This window comes from Pleurodeles waltl, chromosome 2_2, assembly GCF_031143425.1.
Source record: "Pleurodeles waltl isolate 20211129_DDA chromosome 2_2, aPleWal1.hap1.20221129, whole genome shotgun sequence".
NCBI lineage: Eukaryota > Metazoa > Chordata > Amphibia > Caudata > Salamandridae > Pleurodeles > Pleurodeles waltl.
The window spans coordinates 6,725,732-6,749,164 of NC_090439.1; the positions used below are offsets into that span (position 1 = coordinate 6,725,732).

The 23,433-nt window shown below is 44.9% G+C and overlaps 1 protein-coding gene across 3 annotated transcripts in view; it reads left to right on the forward strand.

The window, feature by feature from the left end:
• The window catches only part of CNDP1 (carnosine dipeptidase 1), a 409,207-nt gene that overhangs the window by 380,469 nt on the left and 5,305 nt on the right, over nt 1–23,433 (forward strand). For all 3 annotated transcript variants that reach the window (XM_069219416.1, XM_069219418.1, XM_069219417.1), the window contains exons 9-11: nt 8,415–8,579; nt 11,237–11,378; nt 14,205–14,352. In XM_069219416.1, the coding sequence (XP_069075517.1) occupies nt 8,415–8,579; nt 11,237–11,378; nt 14,205–14,352 (455 nt within the window). The remainder of the gene's footprint in view (nt 1–8,414; nt 8,580–11,236; nt 11,379–14,204; nt 14,353–23,433) is intronic.

Sequence of the window (23,433 nt, forward strand, 5' to 3'; positions counted from 1 at the left end):
CCTGGGTCCTCCTCCAATGTGAACAGAGCTTTTCACACTGCACTTAGAAAGTACATTTTCAGCGGGGCTGACCTGGTCCCTGTATCTGACTCCCACTCCATCGCAGTTAGCCGGAACTGGTAACTTTACACCAGTCTAGCGCGATCAGATAACTGCGAGTGGAGCTTTGTGCTTTGTAGGCTCTATTTTCACTTAAAACTTTCAAACTGAATAGCTCCAGTTCTACTGACTGGATTTTTGTCATTTTGGTATCATTTTATTTACTAAGATTAACGCAATGCATCTAAATTTTGCTGGAAATTTGCTTATGTTTTCATTTTGTTACTGCTTGTTTGCTGCGTAAATACTTTACACATCACCTCTAACTTAAGCCTGACTGCTTTGTGCCAAGCTACCGAAAGATTAAACACTTTTGTGTAATTTTGTGCCTCAGTCTGGCAAGGACTGTGGTTGTTGCTTGAGCTCTCGCCCTCTTTAACTAATAACCCACTTTCTTACGAGGCTCTGGTTACTTGAACTATCAGGCTAAATGAGCAATGTACATCACAGAACTTTAAAATGGCTGTGTGTTTTAAAAGCATTTTACTGTGGAATAATGTAAATGTTTTGCTAGACTCTTGAACAGGTATAACAATTATTTCACACATTAATTCAAGCAAATGTAAAATAAGACATCAGCATTTTGACTCAGAAATCACATACGATATTAGTGATGCCGGAAGTACATTCCGCATTACAGCAGAATTCACGAGATTCAACTAATGTAATGATGAAGACTTTTTGTGAAAACATAAGTCAAATGTAGTAGCTGGTACACACACTGAGACAGTTCACAAGCAGGGTGGTAGAAGTACATGTGACAATGTCATAATCCTGGGATGCACATAATAATGCCCTTCAAGAGCGAGCATTTAGACCACTGCAATACAGCATTACATTCACCAACCACTAGCTATCACCCCTATTATCCCGTTCTTCAATACCTTCTGAACTGTTTACTCTCGGCAGACCTCAATGGTCTCCCCGTACCGCATGTTACAATGACATGATTTTACTCCTGCAAAACAAAGTGCGCCTTAAATTACTTTAGTCTTATCAATTCATGCTATTTAGTGGTAATAATGTTTTTGGAGTATTATGTAAGCTCAGTCTTATCCTTTAATGTGCTTTGTGTGATAATATTTTCATATATATATATTTTGATTCTGTTTAAAATATATATGTTATATACTCTTTGTGATGGAGCAAAGATTTGATTAAGATATTTACATTTGATAACTAAAACAATTGAAGTGTAGATATATATTTTATATCAAAAACACTCTTACAATTTCTTTAAGTAGTTATTAGTTCACAGTTAACCTATTTCTTGTGACTCTGTATTTTTAATTCTAGAAGATGTTACTTGTGCAACATATTGAAAATTTAACCACTGTAATAATGTAAAATGTTTGTTGAATTTAGTTGAAATAATTTTCATTTTCAAAATAGTAATTCTCCATAGAAGAATGTTTAAACATTTGTATATTCTTATAACATATGTTAGATGATATTAAAACACATTTTGCCACCTACTCTAGGCCGGAGGTAATTTACGTGCCTATTCTTCATGTTGGAAGACTTTCTGTCCAACTAGTAATAGCTGTATTAATTTCCCATCTTCATTTGCCGCATACTACAACTATTCAGTTGGCTACGTGAGTATATGTCTTCCGATTTATTAAAATTGGTGTATTACTGAAAATATCTGGAGACGGAGTGGAATGGGAACAAGATGGGTGAATTTTATTCAAAAGTATTTTATCCCAGAGGATGCTAGGGACTGACGGCACCAGTACATGTATGGGATATTTAGCCACAACTCAATGTCAGTGAGTTTATTTATTTATGTTGTCCTATAAAGCTCAGTGTATACCCAGGGGTTATCTTTGTGGTCAAAAACAGATCTATCAAACAAGACTCACCCGTGAGGAATGCCCTAAATCACATAGTACAAACAACAAGGTCTTCAAGACTTTCCTGAATTTGAGCAAGACAGGTTGAGGTTGAATTGACTTAGAGGGTTCCATTTAATGGCCATGGCTAAGGAGAAAGCCATACTTCCAGACAAGGAGTGTTTCACCTTGGGGACTACAAGAAGACATGCCTCAACTGATCTGAAGTGGCAGGGCAGATCATACCAATTAAAACAGTGAGACAAGGGAGTGTGGCCAGAACCATGCAGAGTTTTTTGCACAAGCGAGAGTGATTTAAAAAAATATGTTACGTCACTTGAAGTTAGTGCTGGGAGCACTTGGCTTAAAAAATATGATCCGTTTTTTTTAGTCCTTTTGACTGATCTGGAGTTTATGTACTGGGCAGTGCGGTAAATCCACATCTAGTGCGACACAGTGGTCAGTATGGGCTTAAATAAATGTATTCAGAATATTCACTTTGAGCCTGATTTACAGATGTAACTCACACTTTTGAGTAAGTTTATTACTTTTAGCTATTCAAAAAATGCATGTGTGAATTCCTACAAAAAAAAAAAGTAGCAAATCCAGTACCACACATGGTCAACCACTGGTACTGCAACACCCTCCTAAAGAAAATAATGGAGGTATGGAATTAAAATAAAACCCTATAAGAAGTATTATAAAATTATTTAAAAATTAAAACTATAAATACATTTAATGTAATTTTAAAAACATATAAAAATATTACACATTTAATATTTGTTTATAAAATATTTAATAACTGATTTTCAATTTTCTGATTAACCCCTTTGCTGCTAGGCCTTTTCCCCTCAGGTGCCGAGCCTTTTTTTGGCTATTTGGGGTAGTTTGCGCTTAGGTCCTCATAACTTTCTGTCCACATAAGTTACCCATGCCAAATTTGTGTCCTTTTTTCCAACATCCTAGGGATTCTAGAGATACCCAGAGTTTGTAGATTCCCCTAAAGGAGACCAAGAAATTAGCCAAAATACAGCAAAAATGTTGTTTTAAAAAAAAATGGGAAAAAGTGCTGCAGAAGAAAGCATGTATTTTTTTTTACCTGAGAATGGCACCAACAAAGGGTTTGTGGTGCTAAAATCACCATCTTCCCAACTTTCAAGAACAGGCAGACTTGAATCAGAAAACCACATTTTTCAACACAACTTTGGCATTTTACTAGGACATACCCCTTTTTAACTATTTTTTGTGCTTTCAGTTAATGAAAGAAATGGGTGTGATACCAATGCTGGATCCCGGGCAGCTAAACATTTCTGAAAAGTAGACAACATTCTGAATTCAGTAAGGGGTATTTGTGTAGATCCTTTAAGGTTTTTCAACAGAAAGTAACAGCTCAAATAAAATAATATTGAAATTGAGGTGAAAAAAAGAGACATTTCTGTCCACGTTTTCTTCTATAACTTTTTCCAGCTATGGCAGATTTTTGAAAGCAATTTACCTTTACGTCTGCTGGACTCTTCCGGTAGTGAGGATATATATAGGGCTTGCAGGTTCATCAAGAACCCTAGGTACCCAGAGCCAATAAATGAGCTGCACTTTGTAATGGGTTTTCATTGTATACTAGGTATACAGCAATTCATTTGGTGAAACATAAAGGATGAAAAATAGGTATCAAGGAAAAACCTTTGTATTTCCAAAATCGGCACAAGATAAGGTGTTGAGAAGCAGTGGTTATTTGCACATCTCTGAATTCTGGGGGGCCCATACCAGCATGTGAATTACAGGGCATTTCTCAAATAGATTTCTTTTTTACACACTGTCTTACATTTGCAAGGAAAAAATGTAGAAAAAGACAAGGGGCAATAACATGTTATTCTATTCTGTGTTCCCCCAAGTCTCCCGATTAAAATGGTACCTCACTTGTGTGTAGGTAGGACTAGTGCCCGCAACAGGAAACGCGACATGAATACATCACATTTTTACATTGAAATCTGATGTGTTTTTTGGACAGTGTCTAGCTGTGGATTTTGGCCTCTAGCTCAGCCGGCACCTAGGGAAACCTACCAAACCTGTACATTTTTCAAAACTAGACGCCTAGGGGAATCCAGGATGGGGTGACTTGTGGGGCTCTCACCAGGCTCTGTTAACCAGAATCCTTTGCAAACCTCAAAATTTGGCCAAAAAACACACTTTTTCCTCACTTTTCGGTGATGGAAAGTTCTGGAATCTGAGAGGAGCCACAAACTTCCTTCCACCCAGCATTCCCCCAAGTCTCCCAAAAACATGATATCTCACTTGTGTGTGTAGGCCTAGTGCCTGCGTCAGGAAATGCCCCAAAACACAACATGGACACATAAAAATTTTCTTATGAAAACTGACCTGTTTTTTGCAAAGTGCCTAGCTTTGGACTTTAGCTTCTAGCTCATCTAAACCTAGCAAACCTGAATATTTCTGAAAACTAGAGGAACCCAGTATGGGGTAACTTGTGGTGCTCTCACCAGGTTCTATTACCCAGAATCGTTAGCAAACCTCAAAATTTGGCAAAAAAACACTTTTTCTTCACATTTCTGTGCTGCAAAGTTCTACAATCTGAGGGGAGCCACAAACTTCCTTCTATCCAGCATTCCCCCACATCTCCCGATAAAAATGGTACCTCACTTGCATGGGTAAACCTAGTGCCCGCGTCAGGAAATTCCCCAAAACACTACTTGGAAACATCAAAATTATCAAATACAAAACTATCTGTTTTTTGCAAGGGGGGGCATTTGCGTTTTTGATCCTGGGCTCTGCAGCCATCTAGGGAAACCTACCAAACCCAGACATTTCTGAAAACTAGACACCCGAGGGATATCAGGGAGGTGTGACTTGCGTGAATCCCCTAGTGTTTTCTTACCCAGAATCCTCAGCAAACCTAAAATTTGCCCCATTTTTTGCCCCCTCCCTGGCACCATTTTTGCATGGGAGTATAAATATGGCGTTAAGGCCATAGAGTCATTTTTTGCACGGGAACGCGTACCTTGTATCTCATTAAGGCAAGGTAGGTTTCCATTTCCAAAAAATGACTTTAACTCCATAAATTTGGTGCTAGACGGGTCTAGCACTAGACGGGTCTAGCACCAACGTATAAATATGGAGCTAGTTTTGCACTGAATTAGAGTTAAAAAAAAATGAATCTAATTCAGTGCAAACAGAGTATAAATATGCCCCTTACCGTCAAAAAATGATGCTCATCTGGTCAGAATCATTTATTTTGACTCAAACCTGCCTAATGTCATTTCTTTTTTAAGCTAGCCTACCCTTTGCACCGACTTACAGCATTCCATAAATATGGTGCCTAGCTGGTGCTAAAAAATTGTGCAAGCCGGTGCAAAACTTTTTGGTGCAAAACTGCGTTAGTGCAGTTTTGCACCAAAAAGTATAAATAAGGCCCTTACTGTTTTGTAAAGCTATTTTCGCAGCCCTAATATATTGCTGTCGGATTTGAGGAATACCTTCTTTCACTCTGCAATTGTCCTTTGTTCTTTCTTTGAGGTTATCTTGTTTTACTTCTGTTCTTGGTGAGCTGGGAGGCATTTAACTGCAATCTTGGTAAACGTGGCTGTTTACTCAATAATTGGCACTTGTGTTGCACAAATTCAACCCTGTCTAGTTGCAGGATTCCGTAATTAGTATTTGAGCGCAGTGCAAAGCCTCATAATGAAAAAATAAATGAAAAGAATAGATAAATACATTTTCTTCTTGAACGTTCACTTGTCTTAGGGGCATATATGGAGTCTTGCAGGGGTGTTTAGGGGTAGCGGAATCTGGAGCTCATGTGCAGCCTGGATTCAAAAATTACCAGCTGAGTCATGGCTCACCTTGTGGGCCTGTTTGTAGGTAAAATTCACACCGCTTACTTGATCGATTGTTTCCTCCTATATTATAGGATATTTGTCTCCTAATATATTGGGTAATCATTTCGGTCACGCATTTTTGTTTTTTTTTAAACTAAGAGGAAAGGACGTTGATGTTCTTCCTTGTTTTTCTAACCATTGGAAAATGACCACCTTTTTTCTTGTTTTCAAGGCCTCGTTTACTCTTCCTGGTCCTGAGTTACTGTTGTCATACAATTTGATAACTACAACCTGTGCTGACTTGTTAAAATAGCAGGATGGCGGAAGGACAAAGCAAGCCCCCTATAAGTAAAAAAAAAAAAAAAAAGCCATGGCAGTCAGTGTCATGGTTAATTAAAAATATTGCAAGCCTGTGCCTCAAAAAACAAGAGGTAAAAAAGAAACTATGCAACCACCTAGATTGCAGTATATTTTTTGTAATATAAAAACGTTCACTGGTGTGACTGTTTACTGGGATGTTTTTTAACAGTCAAGCCTTTCAATCTTGCCATGCATTTTATTATTACTAATAATATTGTTGGTGAAGGAGACAAGATTACATTTTAAACTGACCAAGCTCTCACCATGAGGCAGCTCCAATGTTACAATGTCACTTAAAAACTTTACAAACGCAACTATAAAAAGGAGATGGAAAATAAACCACAATGAGACTGGGCAGCTGAAGTGCAGGCAAAATAAATAACCAGTATTTTAAGTTAATGTAAACAATTAAGTAATATAAATAAAAATGCACTGACCCATCCTTGTCACTGAAGAGAAAGGAAGTGTTTTTAGATGGATGTGAACAATGTGCAGTCATTCGTAGTGAAAGAAGCCAATGGGTAAAGTGAACTGACTCATTGCCCCGTTCTTTATTGTAAGGTAGGTGTGGCAAAATCTGAATGAAAAGTTAACAGTGCGAAACCCAATAGATGACACTTGCTGACTAAAAGAAATTCTATGTATGTAAATTATGCATTAAATAGTTTTGAAAACACTAATCAGAGGATTCAGCTAAATCTGCCTCAAAGGCCAGGCCTACTATAGAACAACTAGACAAAAGCTCTCCTAAGACTTGACGTTCAACAACAATATTCTCAAATAATGCTAAGGGCAAAGTCAATAGTTCAGCATTCTTTGAGAACCCCTGCTAGATCGCATACCCTTTCTTCTCATGGGTACAGTGCTTAGGGATTCCTTCTGGATACGGTTCTGGAAGATCTGCGGATGATGCTTGCTAGGGTTGCATGGCAGCAAAGCAGCAGATGATGAAGAAGGACTCTAAAGAGTCCGAGCTGAAGGAGGTGTAACAGCAGTGATCCCACCACAGGCCTTATCCCTCAAGCACCCTTCATGTTTCTGATCTGGTGACAAGAGGTAGGCCATCAAGCCAACAGAGGGAGAGCACAGCAACAAATATCCCCTCTGAATGGATGCCTCAGACCATGCAGACATACAAATGCCCTCTAGATGCAGGCTCTTTATGACTTTCATCCCAAGGCCAGCTATGACAACCCACCCCAAACGATAGCATGCTCCTTCCCTTGTCATCCTCCAAAGGTACCCTTCTACCCTACATTCTGGGTAGCTCTGATACTGGGGTCGGGAGGGGGGCACCTGACATCAAAAGCTAGTCAAGACCGATTGCCTTGTCCCCTTTCTCCGTTCATAGTGCTTCTCATCGAGGTCAACCATGGAGCTGGTTCCTTTTCTTAATGTCCATCTGGCACAAGGCAGCACCGAGACAGGCAACTTGACCTTCCTCTCATGAAGGGGTCTGGTGGTTCGTCAGAGTATGGGCTATCTCACCCCAAAAGCTTGGGCTGAATCCTCAGTCTTGCCCTTGATCTAAAGGATTAAAGGTCTGGTGGGGTACAGTTACTGCCCTGGACTGTGGTACGCTGTAGGCGGGTATGAGAACACAGTGAATTTTCTGAGCCCAGAGTGGAGCAGGTGAGCTGTGGCAGAGGTGCAGATTAATTGAAGTGAAGGTGACGCTCTCCTACCCAGGTCCATTATAGCCACATGTAAGAGACACAGCCAGGCCAAAGGGAATATCACAATCATTCTTAATGCTATTTTCATCCACCTCGGGCTTTGTTGGAGCCTTTCTTGACACAGACATCTCCAGAGTAATGAAAGTGCTGCATTGGCTTGCTCATGGCGGAGTGTAAAGTAACAAATAATAATAACCATTGTGAAAGAAGTTTTTATTTTGTGCATGGGGTGCATCTCCACAATTCTCCATTTATTTCTCACTTCTGAGATGGCCCTGTCTAAGAAAACAGAGTTGTGGTACCACACTATTGTCTTTTACCTATCGACATGGATCAGTATCAACTGTACGGTATCAATGATGTATGCAGTATTGGAAAGGTGCATATATGTGGAGTAACAATAGTAAAAATACACTCTCCTCTATATAGTCACGTTCACAGTATTGTGAAGGTCAATACTGTACAATCTATATTGCTGTAGATTAATATTTTGTATTCCAACCTAAATAAGAATTGTAAAATGCAGGACGTTTTGTGGTAATACTGTGATACCTTAGGCTATAGTAACTACCTTTTATTTAGCCACTCATCTGCTTTCTTTTTTTTCTTTTCAGGAGGATGTTCTTCTTCACCTTTGGCGGTACCCATCCCTCAGCATCCATGGCATCGAAGGGGCGTTTTATGCTACTGGCAGCAAAACAGTCATACCTGCAAAAGTGATAGGAAAATTCTCAATCCGGCTCGTTCCACACATGCGCAATGACCTCGTGGAAACCCAGGTAAACCATGCATATCTTCGAAGCCTCACTGCTGATGCGCCAATAGCACACACGGAGAGATCTGCTATCCAAGGAAATCCGTCAATACTAATATCTTCCCCACGGCCAGCGTTTGGCATGGGAAAGCTGGGCTCAGGCCCAGGGTGACAGTCATCAGAGGGGCGAAAAGAACTGTCTGCATGAAGGTGCTGAAAACCAAAGCGCCCCACATCTTGGCTCCAGTGGTTCCGTTTGAAGTGCTTTTAATTGTTTTTAACGTGCGGCAGTCGCTTTTCTTAGCACCCTATCAGCTCCTACCTTTGCCTCCCATTTGCCTCTCACCCCTTGCTGCCACACAGCAACAGCCCTCCCCAACACACATCTTGGAACCAGCCTAAGGGAGCGAAGCTGTGGGTGACCAAGGTCAGCTGGGGGAGGCGCGGAGATGTGTGTTCAGAAGCAAGTCGCTGCCTTGATGTAGCCTGCCAGGGAAAAGGGACCCCCACCTGCCTCACTGTACTCACCTATTGGAGCAAGGGCTGGCCCTGATCTTCCCCAATTATCAATCGGGTCATCATAAAATCTTCCATACACAAAACGGATAACATCGTATAGTGGTACACGGTAAAACAGCAAAAAACAGCAAAAATGACAAGCGCTGCTAGACCACTAGGTCTGGCTTTGATGAGATAACATGAGAACAGACTAGCACACTATTTGTGCAGCTTACCTCTTTCCATTTTTATTGTGTTTCCCAAGTTAGAGGTGCTGTGCAACATGTTGCCCAGTGACAAGGCATAAATAGTCTGTGATCATTCGCACATGTATGTGCTTGCATGTGGTAACTATTGAAGCTAGAGCTAACGGTTTTACTAATTGTTGCTTTTAGGCACTTGGACCACTTTTGCGATGGGCACTTTTTTTTTACTACGGACTGGCAAAGCTCTCCAGTGACCGAAGGGTCCTGAGTTCCTAGCCCACTCTCAGCTTGACATGCAACTCTGGGCAATGCTTGGTGGACATGCTAACTCTCACGATCTTTCTTCGTATCCAGTGTCTTGGGTTAGGCACATCAGTGCTTCAAAGAGGAAAGTGTGAGTGCTGGGTTTACCTCTCGGACATTTCACATGCTTGGGCCCCATCTTTTGTTGCTATTCTCAGGCAATGATCGCTGTGTGATGTTCTCTGGCCCTGGAGTGAGCTGGTGCCAGAGCTGCCTGAAGCACATTCTTTCCGATGGACTGTTCGCCTGCATTTCTGTTGTTGTTACCAGAATCCTGCTGCGGATGTTGTTGTACCCCCGCTAATGCTGCATGCCAGTTTAATTCGGAATAGCATCACCCATGTGAGTCTCTGTTGCACTGTTGACAGTTGGTATCCCCATCCAGGATACTCCTTCGACTGAATCCAAGCCTCTGGTATTGATACACCAGTATTTTCCACATCTTTTCCTGTCTTCTACAACATGCATCTTGTTCTAGAATCCATTAGAATACTGACAAACTTCCATTGCGAATTTAGGATACTGTGAGGCTAGGAGGGAAACTAGTGTATAAAAAGGCCAATTGAAAGTATGCAGTAATGGATGACCGAACTGTGGGGTAGAGTTGACTAAATTATGCAGCAATAAAAGATAATTATGAAGCATAATGCAGCACATTCTGTGCCAGTATTATTTTTCTGTTTTGTCATTTCAACAAGTTAATACTGTTAGAAAAAGTCTACTTCGTTCATACCAGATTAACACCTCAACACATCAATGAGCAACTCAAAGGTGACCAGTTAATATTTGCAAAGGGTCTACCATGGTTCAACACCAGATGTGACACTTTTTTAGTACGTTTCAATCCGTCTAAGTAAAAACTAAGTTCAAAACCATTTCTTTTCTGGAAATGTGCAAATTGTGCATCAGATGGTCCATTACCTGGTAGATACAGTAGGTACATCATTGGCATGACTGCAGAATTACATAATTCCTGTGCCTCTGCTTACGACGCATGACAAAAGGCAAGCTACAGCCTAGCAGTGCCTAATTTGTAAAAGAATAAATCCAGCGGTCCAAAGTTTTGCTCAGAAGCTTGCAGCAAGTGCTTTTAAACATCGGGTACCTAAACACCTATGCTGCATATTCTTGATTCCACCTTAAGCACCTTTATTGCACCACCACATTCCTTGGCGCTTTATCTCTATCTTGTGGGCTCTTTTTAATCCCTGCTTTCTCCATTTGTCACTGTTTTTCCTCTTTTCCTTTCTTGTCTTTCCCTTTTGTATTTTTCTCTCTCTTGCTGTGGATCAAAATTCTTTGAGGAAAAATGAGTCAGTCACCAAAAATGAGTGCTGGCGGGACCCACAGGCAACCACCGGCTCAAATTAAGCATTGAAGCTTAGGTTCTAATAAACTAGTCACCTAGTTTGGCATTCTTGCTCATAATGGTCTGATTGATCACCTCAAGCAAGAGGCAAACTTATCTGTCTTTGATCCTACTGGGGGGAAGCATTGAGCAGCTCTTTCGTTTTGGCGCAGGTGACTGTCACCTGTGGTAATTTTATCTTCTGTCCTACTTTTAAATGCTGCACAGGGGGTGAGGAAGCAAGTGTGGTAAGTGTGAGGGACAGTCAGAGTGATAAGCAGTCTGATTGAAGACAGCATGAACAATATCAGTTGTGTTTCTTTGTAGGTGGTAAAATACCTGACTGATGAGTTTCAGAAGCTGAAGAGTCCCAACAAGTTGAAGGTAATGATGGAAATTGGAGCAATGCCGTGGGTAGCGGACATTAATGACCCTCAGTACGAAGCAGCCAGAAGAGCTGTCATAAAAGGTATGTGGTAGCTTCAAAGGCTGGCCAGGAGATGTGTGACCTCTGTGGTCTTTCAAATACTAAAGCATCTAGCGCCTCCGGAGGGTTTCCCACCCATGTTACACAGTGCTGCATTTAACGGTGGGTTTTAGCACTTCTGTAGCTAGACCTAACAACTGCTCTCCTGTCCATCCGTGCACACGATTCACTGCTCTTTGCATCCTGGACCACGCAGTTTGGTTTGTCGTGTCGGCTTTTGAAGGACAAAATAAAGTTCTACCATCCAACAAGCTTGCAGTGCTCTGTCAGCAGATTACAGGTGGTGGTACCATATTCAAGAAGGCAGACTCAGTGGCATTCCACTGAAATATTGAGTTTTAAGTACAGTCGTGCAAAACTTTTGTGGCCAAAATTTCGGCCTCCACAATACTGTGTAGATGAGCATCGGTGCACTATTCTTAACTCATATACATGTAAATCAGGGGTTTTCAAAGTGGTGGGATGGCCCCCCTGTGGTGGGGGGTGGGGGGGGGGCTCAAGTGATTCCGGGGAGGGAGGGGGGCGCCAAGTTTTGGCCAAAGAAGCATTATGCTAATAACAGGGGTTTGTTTTAAGCTTAAGACTTGAGCAGCAGTAAACCGCTCTGCAATGGGCCATCACTACCATGTTTTGTTATTTATATCCAAACTCGGAGTATGTGTCAAAAGGGTAGGGGACTCCAAATACTCTTCAAAACCCTCAACCTCACTTATAATAATCACACTGTGAATACGTTTACACATTGGTAGGGTCGCCTGACCAGAATGGTATGTTTGGCGTCATCTATTTGATTACAATTTTAAAACAGTAACAGAACTTAACTACAATGTTTAAATCAGTGTACACATATTTAAACATTGTCAATTTAATAGACTAATTGTGAAAAATTTGAGGGGGACCTCAATGATTTCTTTTCACTGGAGGGGCGCAACATAAAAAAGTTTGAAGACCACTGATGTACATAGATAATACATATATAGTCTAAAATTAGTAAATCTATATTTGGGAATTTAAACTTACATTAGTGTTATTGTGGTCATCGATATTTTGGCTACAGTATTTTCAGGACACATTAAAGTTCAATACAATATTCTGACATACAGCCCACACCGGTAGTAATGTTTTCTCTCTACAGGAAACCATACTCAGCAGAAATGCTAGCCTTTATGGTTGTGAGATATTGACCAACATTTCTCTATTCAAGGTGCTCCAAAGATCGTCTTGTTCCCAATGTGAAAAAATGGGTATATGTGTTGTGTTCCTCCTTTCAGTTCCTAGCACAAAGAATTAAGGGCCAGATGTAGGAAAATCCTGAAATGCGACTCGCAAATTGCGAGTCAGAGAGATTCACAATTTGCGAGTTGAAATTCAGGATGTAGGATGGTGTCCCTGACACCATATGCGACTCGCAAGGTGGTCGCAAAGGCCGACATCATTAATATTAATGAGGTGGGTCACAATTTGCGACCCCCTTGCGACTCGCAGCACTCACAGGGATGGTGGCCTGCTGGAGACAGCAGACCACCATGTCTGTGACTGCTTTTTAATAAAGCAGTTTTTTGTTGTTGTAATGCAGCCCGTTTTCCTTCATGGAAAACGAGATGCATTACAAAATGAAAAAAAGAAACGTTTCAGTTTCATTTTTTCAGAGCAGACAGTGGTCCAAAGGACCACTGCCTGCTCTGAAAAAATGTTTTCCAGGCCATTCACAAAGGGGAAGGGGCCCCATCGGGACCCCTTCCCTTTTGCGAATGGGTTACCATCAGTGTGACACTGGTGGTAACTGTGATTGCTTTGCGACCGCGTTCGCGGTCACCAAGCAATGAAGCATCGCGCTGCAACTCGCAAATAGGAAGGGGAGCTCCCCTTCCTATTTGCGACTCGCAGTCCCGTTTTGCGAGTCAGTAACCAGGTTACAGACTCGCAAAACGGGAATTGGGCATCACGATGTGGGTTTTGCACGTCGCAAACAGCAAAATGTGCTGTTTGCGACGTTCAAAACCTTTCCTACATCTGGCCCTAAGTGCGGTGGTGGTATATGCCTTGCTATAAACCCACGTAACAAACCCTAACTGTGTAATGAGATGCTTTTAAATGAACTAACAGATATGTGATGGTATCATGATCAAGTCATCACAGCATTTACATTTCAGCCGTATTGAACTGAGATAGTCTGTTGGCGCCGAAAATATCTCGCATGTTGTACAATGAACGTTTATGCAGAAATAGCTACAGGTGACCCTAGCAGACCTCCATCATTGTGCACGGGAACCTTGTATGTTGTGTCCGGATGGCCGAAGAGCCAACTGTGATCATCCCGTCCTAGCCACGAGCTGTGCCTAATTTGTGCCAGTATTCTCTTGTGCTGGATTTCATCACTCATTGTTGGAGCTTGGTGTTTATTTTTGATCAACCGACCAGGAGTAAGAAAGAGCTACGCAGAAAGGGGTGAAAGAAAGGTAGGAAAACAATAACAAACGGAGAAAGCAGGGATGAAAAATAAACTGCAAGCATGAAATTAAGGGACAGGAAGAGGAGGGTGGTGCAAGAAAGAGGCATGAGGTGGTATCAAGACTAAGAAACGTAGGTTGTTGGCAACCTTTGCGTTCTGCAGCGTTGGAGGCATGTTCCTAAGAAAAACTCTGGCCCCTGCACTCATGTTTTTACAAATTAAGAGCCAACCTTAAACCTCGCCTCTACTGTCCCACTTGAAATACTCACATTCTGCAGCACAACATAGCAAAAAAGTGTCTTCCTGAGTTCTGGATTATCGGGTTGATTTGTTTTACTCTTTTCATCCCCCTTTAGTGTTTGGAGAAAGTCCAGACATGATCCGAGATGGGTCGACCATCCCCCTTGCCAGGATGTTCCAGGATGTTACGAAAAAGAGCGTGATGATGCTTCCAATCGGGGGCGCCGACGATGGAGAGCATTCCCAAAACGAGAAAATAAGCAGGTAAAAACACAGACTACATTTTCACCAAGTGGCTTCTAAATGCCTGCTTCAAAACATAACCCTGCCTGCTTCAAAACGTAACCCTGCCAGCTTCAAAACGCAGCCCTGCCTGCTTCAAAACGCAGCCCGGAGCAGATACACAAAAGGATAACAAGGCTGTGGAACTCATGGATTTCTCAACACAAACTTGATCTCAGTTTGACACATGCAAAGTTGCTAAGCTCTTCTCTGGTGATCTTCCATTAGTTCTATCAAGTACTCAGTGCTCAATTTGTGCTTGTTGTTTCCGGTGCTGAGCACCGGTACTTATTTTAATCGTCTGCCTCAAGCATTTGCTGCGAGCAGAAGACACATATAGGAAACACGGAGGAAGGGAAAAACGAAAAAACGTCACAAAGGGAGGAAGTAGAAAGCTACAGGAGTGAGCTGAAGGGACAGGGAGTGGCTTTAAATGGGTTAAAATAGGGCCGAGATGGCTTCAGTATTACGCCGCCTCAGTATTCCCTGTTCGCACATTTAATTGCAAGCAGCCGCGTGTTTATGAGGAGGGCTTTCGGCACCAGCACGTTTTTATTTACAAATTAAGCAATGCAAATACTATGATTTTTGCTTGATTGACACAAAGGTTTCTGCATGTGGGGTTTCACACCACTTTTTAGTTGATTCAAGGGAAGGAAGATTGTTAGCATTCATCTAATGGTAATCATAAGAAAAACAGTTCTACACCAAATTCGTGAGAAAATGGCATATCCAACACACAAAAAAGTATTTACCAGTTTGTATGTGAATTGTGGAACCTCTGCAATCCACAGGTAGGCCCATAACCAGAAACTGCATGAGACTTCACTCACCTAATTACACATTTTGCTTACCCGTAGGCCTAACCTCCTACATCCCTGATTTTTTATTAATATCTGCATCTCTGAAAAATTCCCTGGCACAAAGCCAGCTCACTTCCTTTTCTCCATTGGGGATAACACCTTAACTGGTGAAGAAGTCTAAATGTCCTCAGCTGATGATTTATGGTAAGTAAAATCTTTCCTTCCTATGCAGTTCAGGGAATTCCTTCCTAATTATGCTTTCCAGTTCTACAAGTAAAAAAGTGACCGTGCCCCGAGATCCCACTAACTAAGAATTATGGGAGCCTTAGCAGGCTTTCTGTTAGCATACAAACGACAAACCTCCCCACAAAAGAAGGGGCCTTTATACTTTTACGCCTTCAAGTGGTTTCTAAGAATTCAACATAAAGCTTTCTTGTCTGATTTCTAGCATCTGCGATGCCCTATCTTCCCCTACACTCTCTCACAGATGCTTGTATTTCTAAATGATTTCACTGCTTCATGGTATGTTATTATGTGTTACGGATTGTTCTTTTTTTATGTATAGTATGTTATATGCTATGTTATAAATTTATTTTATTGTTTGCTGGATCATAGGCTGTTAATGTTTGACTGCAGCAATGTGCTTCAGAAAGGTAGGGCCAGCAGGCAGTAGTAGCACTGTAGAGAGCCACCTGGCCTCTTCAATGAAATGCATCCACTCTCACCCCAAGGGCCCGGCTCTGTCAGATGGGATAAATAAAGGGGCTCAAGGTCGCTCGTGGCCTTACCCGAATAGAACTACAACTTGCACATGTGTTCCGTGAATAACTGTGTAAAGTGTGGGGCCTTTAGAGTGGTATACCCTCCGTTAACACTGTAGAGAACCACTCTGGCTCTCCTATACAATGTAACTGTCTCTTGGCACGTGGGCGGATTATGCGGCTAATGCTATAGATAAAGGTACGCACCGCGCATTGCGCAGTTTTACACGGCGGTACTCACTATGTAAGTGCGTGTGTCTTTTCTTAAGGCAGGCCCTGTTACATGCATGGCCCTCACGACATCAGGCCATGTCACATTGTCGACGAGGAGTCACCGGACCACGGCCGTGCAGCGACCCATGGCACTGGGTGTGTTGCCTCCTCCCCTTCGGTGTGTTCTCGCTGGACGATGACGGTGCCACGAAGCAGGTGGGCCCACCGTCTGGCCGGGAGCTGGTAGAGCAGAGCTCCGGGGCTTCAGGTGGTTGCGGTCCTACCTGTGGGCTGACACCTGAGCTCGCGACAAGGACCGGAGGAGCGGGAGGCTCCCTGGCAGGCGTAGGACCACTCCCACTACCAGCCTGCCCTTGCAGAGGAGGCTGTGGTATTCTGCTTTGTGCCACTAACGGCAGTGCTGAAAAAAAAGCCCCGTCCCACCCAGTGACTGGCGAGGGCGGGCTGGTCTCCAGCCTAAGGTCCAGGGCATGTGTAGCGCTCAGTGCGCGTCGGACCAGGAACATCAAGGGGCCACAGTTCATGGATTCCCAGCGGCTTTCTTGAGGTGAGCGGCCATATAGTGAACACGAACCATATGAGAGACAGAGCAATAGAAATGGCTGGGCTTTTAGAGAAGTAGGAGTGGTGACAAGCTGTGAAGAGAAGAAAAAAAAAGGAGAGTAAGGAGAGACAATAAGTTAAAGAAGTAGAACCTGCAGTATCCACGCTTGCCAGGCGAACCAGTGGGAGAGTGCAGGGATGCAGTACGGACCAACAGACAGTTTAAGGCACAATGAGTTCCTCCCCGTTGGGTGGGGCAATTTGTCAGTAGCAGCTCTACCCCCAACTGGCAGACCCTGCCACGGCAGTGCCACAATGGTGCCATTGGCTTGGCATGCTGGACAACTATTTCTGTGCCACAAGGGAAACTGATGGTGCTGCATAATGGTCACTCATGTTGCATATGGGAGGTGATGAGCTGTATGAGCTTTTTGGCACACTTCCCAACCCAAGAGTGGCTGATGACTTCAGCGTGGCAGTTGCCACTCAGAATTTGTATTTTGACCCCCAGCTGAATCCTGATTATGAGAGGTTCAAACTCCGCCAGGTGCAGCAAACTGACCCTGAATTAGTGGACATGTTCTACGCTAGGTTACGAAAGCTGGCCAGCACCTGCGTAGGCCTCAACCATCACGAAGAAATCAGAGCGCAGGTCATCCAAGGGTGCTGTTCCAACATGCTGTGAAAACTCATACTTCAAAAGCCAGGCATCACGTTACACGAGATCTTGATCCTGTTGTGATCCTCTGAACTCTCTGTCAGTCGAGCTGACAACATGGACGTGGCACGGGGGCATCCTGTGGCTGCATCGGGGCACCCCACATGGCGACCGTAAAACAGGAACAGGTAGACGCCTTGCAAACACGTCCAGAGCCACAACGTCTGCCATGACCCCCGAGACCTGGCAGAAGGGACTGCAGCAGCTCTGGGCTGGAGCACAGGATGTCTGGTGTCTGCCCCTCGAAAGGAAAAAACTCCAACAAGTGCGGGAGAGCAAATAATTTCACAAAAGTGTGTCGGGGAGGCAGATTCAAACAGACGGCAGTGATGTAAAAGAAAGCAGCAGTAAAACAACTGGTGCCAGAGGAGCGCGGAAGTGCGGATGGTGGCACAGGGGGAGGATGTAACACGTGATATGCAGAGGATGAAGAGGAGGAGGACATCTTTGTTGTCTCCTTTGCAGGTGGAAGACAGCTGAAGCAACGCCTACCCCCCATGTGTACGACGGACATCCTGGGCACCACCACTACGGTCCTTATCAACACTGGTGCATCAGTCAGTGTGATGGACGATGTCATGTATGACCAGCTATCACCGTGACTATAGCTGATGCCATGCACCACCAAGATATACACCTACGATGAACGTGACCACATTCTGTTGAGGGGAGCCATTGAAGTGACTGTCACCAGCCAGGGCTGTGTGACCAAAGCCAAGTTCCACGTTGCTGAAGGGGACCTCAGAACCTTCCTGGGGTGCCGCACGGCTGAAGACCTTGAGCTAGTCTTTTTTGCACAATAGGTTCATGAGGCCCATGCGGACACCATACTGAATGACTTTCCTCAACTGTTTTGGGGGCTTGGAAAGCTGAAGGGGAAACAGTTAGGCTACATATTGATTCAGCAGTGACTCCCACGGTGCTGCAACACCGAAGAGTTCCATTCCACCTCCGGCCGGCGGTGGAGAGGAAGTTGCAGGCACTGGAGGACCTGGGGGTGATAGAGAAAATCACAGTCACCGCTCCTTGGATGTCACGACTGGTAATAGCTCCCAAGCCCAATCAGCCTGGAGCCATCTGCTTCCATGTTGACACGAGGCTGCCCAATCAAGCCATAAAGAGGGAAAGGCATATGACACCCACCATGGATGACATTGTGGCGGATTTGAATGGGGCCCAGTGGTTTTTGAAATTGGACCTAAACTCTGGGTATCATCAGCTAGAGTTAGATCCGGAGAGCAGGAACATGACCACGTTCTCAACCATGTGGGGCTGAGGAGGTTTAAAAGACTGAGCTTTGGTGTGTCCTCTGCCACCAAGGTGTTTCAAAATGCCATAAAGGAGACACTGTCCGGCCTCAGCGGGGTACTTAACCTCAGTGATGACATTCTTATATTCTCTGAGACACTGGAAGACCACCATCTCAGACTGCGTGTGATGCTCCAAAGACTTTCAGACGCAGGTCTCACGCTTCATAAGAAATAATGCGCGTTTTACCAAAACTCAATTGATTTTTTGGGATATGTATTTTCCCACGAAGGGCTACAGGTGGATCCAAAGAAAGCAGACACCATCCGCCTTGCACCGGTGCCTCGGAATGCCACCAAAATACGCAGTTTTCTTCGCATGGCCACGTACTGTGGCAGATTCATCCCTCAGTTGGTGACTATGGCAGAACCATTGAGGCAGCTCACCAAGGCCAAGGTGCTGTGGAACTGAAGCCGAGAGGTGGATGAGGCCTTCAGAGCCATAAAAGGGGTGTTTTTAGATAAGGCCACGATGGCCTATTTCCATCCCAGATAAAGGACAGTGGTGGTGGAGGACACCAGCGCCCGTAGGATTCGGGGCCATGCTTCTCCAGAAGCAGCATGATCAGGAGTGGGTGCGCGGGGCGTATGCATGCTGGGCCCTGTCGGCCGTCGAGACTCGCTATGCCCAGGTCAAGAGAGAGGCATTGGCCATTCGCTGGGCATGCCAGCATTTTCACCTTTATGTTTATGGTCAGGAATTCCAAATTGTCACAGATCTCAAGCCCCTAGTCTCGTTTTTTACGGGGTCGACGCGATCGGCTCTCCCCGCGGATTGAAAGGTGAGACGTCCTACTGCAGCCCTATCAGTTCAAGGTTATCTATTGCTTTGGGGTGAACAACCCTGCGGGTAACCTTTCACAGCACCCTGACGCCCCCCTGTCGGAAGGAGCACTGGGAGATGAAGGGGAAGGAATGGAGAGTTTTGTCACTCTCACCCTGCAAGAGATAGTTGAGGCCTCCCACAAAGATTTGGTCACAAGCCGTGCTAAGGAAGCTCTGGAGAGATGACAATGGAAGTGGTTCCTGGAGGGCATAAAGTCTCTGGACCAGGATGAACGGGCAGCCATGCAGGTCGTGTGGAAGGTGCGGGACGAACAATCCGTGGGAAGTGATGGCTTGCTCTTATGAGGCCAGAAGCTGGTAATTCCCCGTTACCAGTGGGACCGAGTAATTGAGTTGGCCCATCAGGGTCACCAAGGTGCTGCTAAGACGAAGGCTCGCCTTCGAAGTAAGGTGTGGTTCCCTGGCATGGACTCCCTTGTTGATAAGCGGGTCGGGAGATGTCACCCTTTTGCTATCACTGCTATTGTACAGCCTACTGCTCCTGTGATCACCAAGGCACCCAGCACCTGCCCCTGGTCTAAGGTCAGCATGGATTTTGACAGCTTCCCGGAGGGACGGCTGGCGCTAATTCTGATGGACTCTCACTCAAACTTCCCAGTTGTAGAGCTAGTTCCATCAACAGCACTCGAGAATGTATGACCTATACTAGAAAAGACGTTTGCACTTCCCGAGGTGATAAGGACCAATAATGGCCCACCTTTCCATGGGTAAGACTTCAAAGACTATCTGTCGCATCACCCCACATTGGACGCAGGCTAATGGCAATGTGGAAAGATTTATGCAAACTTTGAACTGAGCCCTGAGGATAGGGGTAGGGCAAGGAAAAGACCTGGAGGGGTGCATCCAACAGTTTCTGAGGGCTTACAGGCAAAGCCTCCATAGCACTACGGGGTGTGCCCCTGCAGTGTTTATGTTCAAGCAACCTCCCCGGGATTGCAATCCTTTGGACTCCAGGTGGAAACCTGCTGAATTTGATCCTGAAAGTACTCAGGAAAGGAGAAAAAGGACCAACCAAAAGGCCAGTGCCCGACGAAGAACCTGGTGCCCTGACATGCAAGTAGGGGACACCGTTGTGATCAAGGACAGGTATTCGGGATGGAAATTCAGGACTCCCCATAAAACTGATCTGTGGAGAGTGGTTGACATGCGAGGGACCATGGTGACCACCCAGAGAGGAGTTCAGCGTGTCACTCGAAATGTATCCTAGTTGAAACGTGTGGAGAGGTATGATGAAGGCACTCCTGATGACGCTGAGGATGAGGACGATGGGGTAGGCAATGAGATGGTGGAGAATGAGATGCCGGCAACTGGTCCTGGTCTTAGTCAGGTCTTTGAGCAGGTCCCGGATGCAAGGCGCTTGATTGACCGGGGAGGCCACAGCGAGAGGTATCACCTACGTCCTAATCCTGTCCCCAGTCAAAGACTCCGAGATTTTGTGTGCTGAGGGAGTGCAGATGTTGATGGACTTGATGCCTCCATATCTATGATACTGTATACCCTATATCTCTCTCTTTCTTTCTTTTTCTGATCCAGCTCTCTCTTTTGCTGTTTGATCTGTTCTCCGAGTGGTTGGTTATTTACAGTTAGCCTCCAAGGGCTTTTTCAAGTTGGGGTTTTGTTTGTCTGAGTAAAGCATTGGAGGGATGTATAGAGGGACTCAGGCTCTTCTACACAATGGAACTGTCTCTGGGCACGTGGGTGGATGATGCAGCTAATGCTATAAATAAAAGTACGCGCTGCTCATTGCGCAGTTTTACACAGTGGTAAGCGCGTGTGTGTCTTTTCTTAAGGCAGGCCCTGTTACATGCATGGCCCTCACAACATCAGGCCACGTCACAGACACCATACTACATTGGCGATGAGGGGGCATAACCCCATCTCCTTGCCTACTCTCGCTGGTGTGCCCTCTGGGATAGCACTGCTGCTGCGGCACGGGGTCACTCCTGTGCAGCAAATCCCGACTCACTGCTCGCTGATGACTGCTATGCAACCAGAGTTGAAGTCCGAACAAGCAGTGTTTGGCCCACGGCTCCGGTGAAGTGTTCCATCTTCCCAGTGTGCTGGCGCTTGTACCTGCTGCAGTGCTGACCTGCCCGGTAGTCCAAGTTTTCCCTGGCGGTGTGTGCGAGTGGCCAGAAGAGGCCTCGCTGAAGCGTGGTGCCCCCTCCTGATGTGCATGTCGGGCGATTGTCGCTGCTCCTGCCTCCTGCCTCCTGAGGCCTCTTGTTGAATCAGCGTGCTGTGCTGCCCTGCTGTGGCCACAGTCTCTTGGCCCGGGTAGCTCTTTTTTACCCGCGTGGCTCTTTTTTACCCGTGCACAGAACCTACCTGCTGCAAGCAGCCAGAAAATGTCCTCTCAACACGTGGTTTGCTGAAGGCCTGGGTTTCCTCGCTGCAAGCTACCTGAACGTATGCCCTCTCCATGTGGTCCACCAAAGGCCTGGGTTTCCTTGCTGTGTGTGCCGTGCCTGTACCTGGAACTGAGGGGTGCTGCCTGGCCCTTGCTGTTCTCCACGTGGGCCTGAGAGGTATCATGCAAACACACTGATTCTTTTGAGTGTGCACCATGACTGTCTGAGGATGAACTGTCTGAGCCCAGTGTTACAGTGTTAGGCTACCTTCAAACTGATGTGACTAGGGGCCAGATGTAGGTATTAATGGTCTTGTGACTCGCAAATTGCTGGAGACAGCAGACAACCATGTCTGTGACTGCTTTTTTAATAAAGCAGTTTTTTTTTTTTTTTGTATTGCAGCCCGTTTTCCTTAAAGGAAAACGAGTTGCAATACACTCGGGAAAATTAAACCATTTGGTTTCATTTTTTCAGAGTAGGCAGTGGTCCACTGGACCACTGCCTGCTCTGTAAAAATATTTTTGGCGACATTCACAAAGGGGAAGGGGTTTTGCCTCGCAAAATTGGAATGTGCATCGCGATGCCCGTTTTGCATGGCGCAAACTGCGAATTTCGCAGTTTGCGCCATGCTAAACGGTTCCTACATCTGGCCCTAGGTCAGAAAAAAAGTGCAAATTTGACATACTGTGCTGATGCACCCCCCACTATGTGAATTACAGAGAGCACCAGTTAGTCTGCGAAGGCCACTGCAACGTCAGAAGGAGTCACGCCCTTGGGGGCATGCCACATGTGTCCAGAGAGTCTTACATTTGAACAAGGCGCCAGCCTACACTGCACATCCGCATGGGTTTGCCTCCCCAACAGAAACAGTTCACATCCCAAGATCTCATACCTCAGCGACACCTCTACCACCTTTTAGTCAACTGTCAGACCCGCCCACGGCAGTGCCAAGGTGGCCTCATTGGTTAGGAAGATTGCAACATTATGTTTGCGCCAAGAGGACGTTAGATGGCGCGGTAAAAAGGTCCTTGCTAATGCAATTTGGAGGTGACAAACTGTATGAACCTTTTTAAACAATACCTAATACCGGGGGGATGTCGATTTTGACGCTGCCGTGGTGTAAAGCCTTGTACAGGATCTAGGCCACTGAAGCGGGCAACTGCAGCCCTATGCCAGTTGTCCATTGAAGAGGAAGCAGCCGTCTCTGCCCCGGATGCCAACCAAGCAGGGGCCCAATACAACAACGAAGAAGATGACATCTTTGTCATTTCTTTTTCAGGATGGCAGGGGCATAAGAAACGACTGCCTCCTATGTGCACAGTAGACATCAGTGGCAGCTCGGTGACAGCTCTCATAGACACAGGCACCTCTGTGAATGTTATGAACTTGGAGCAGTTTGAGATGCTTGTACCACACTGGACTCTGTCGCCTGGCCGGGCGAGGATCTACACATATGGCGGAGCAGAGCCGTTGCCACTTCGTGGCACCATTGAATTGGAC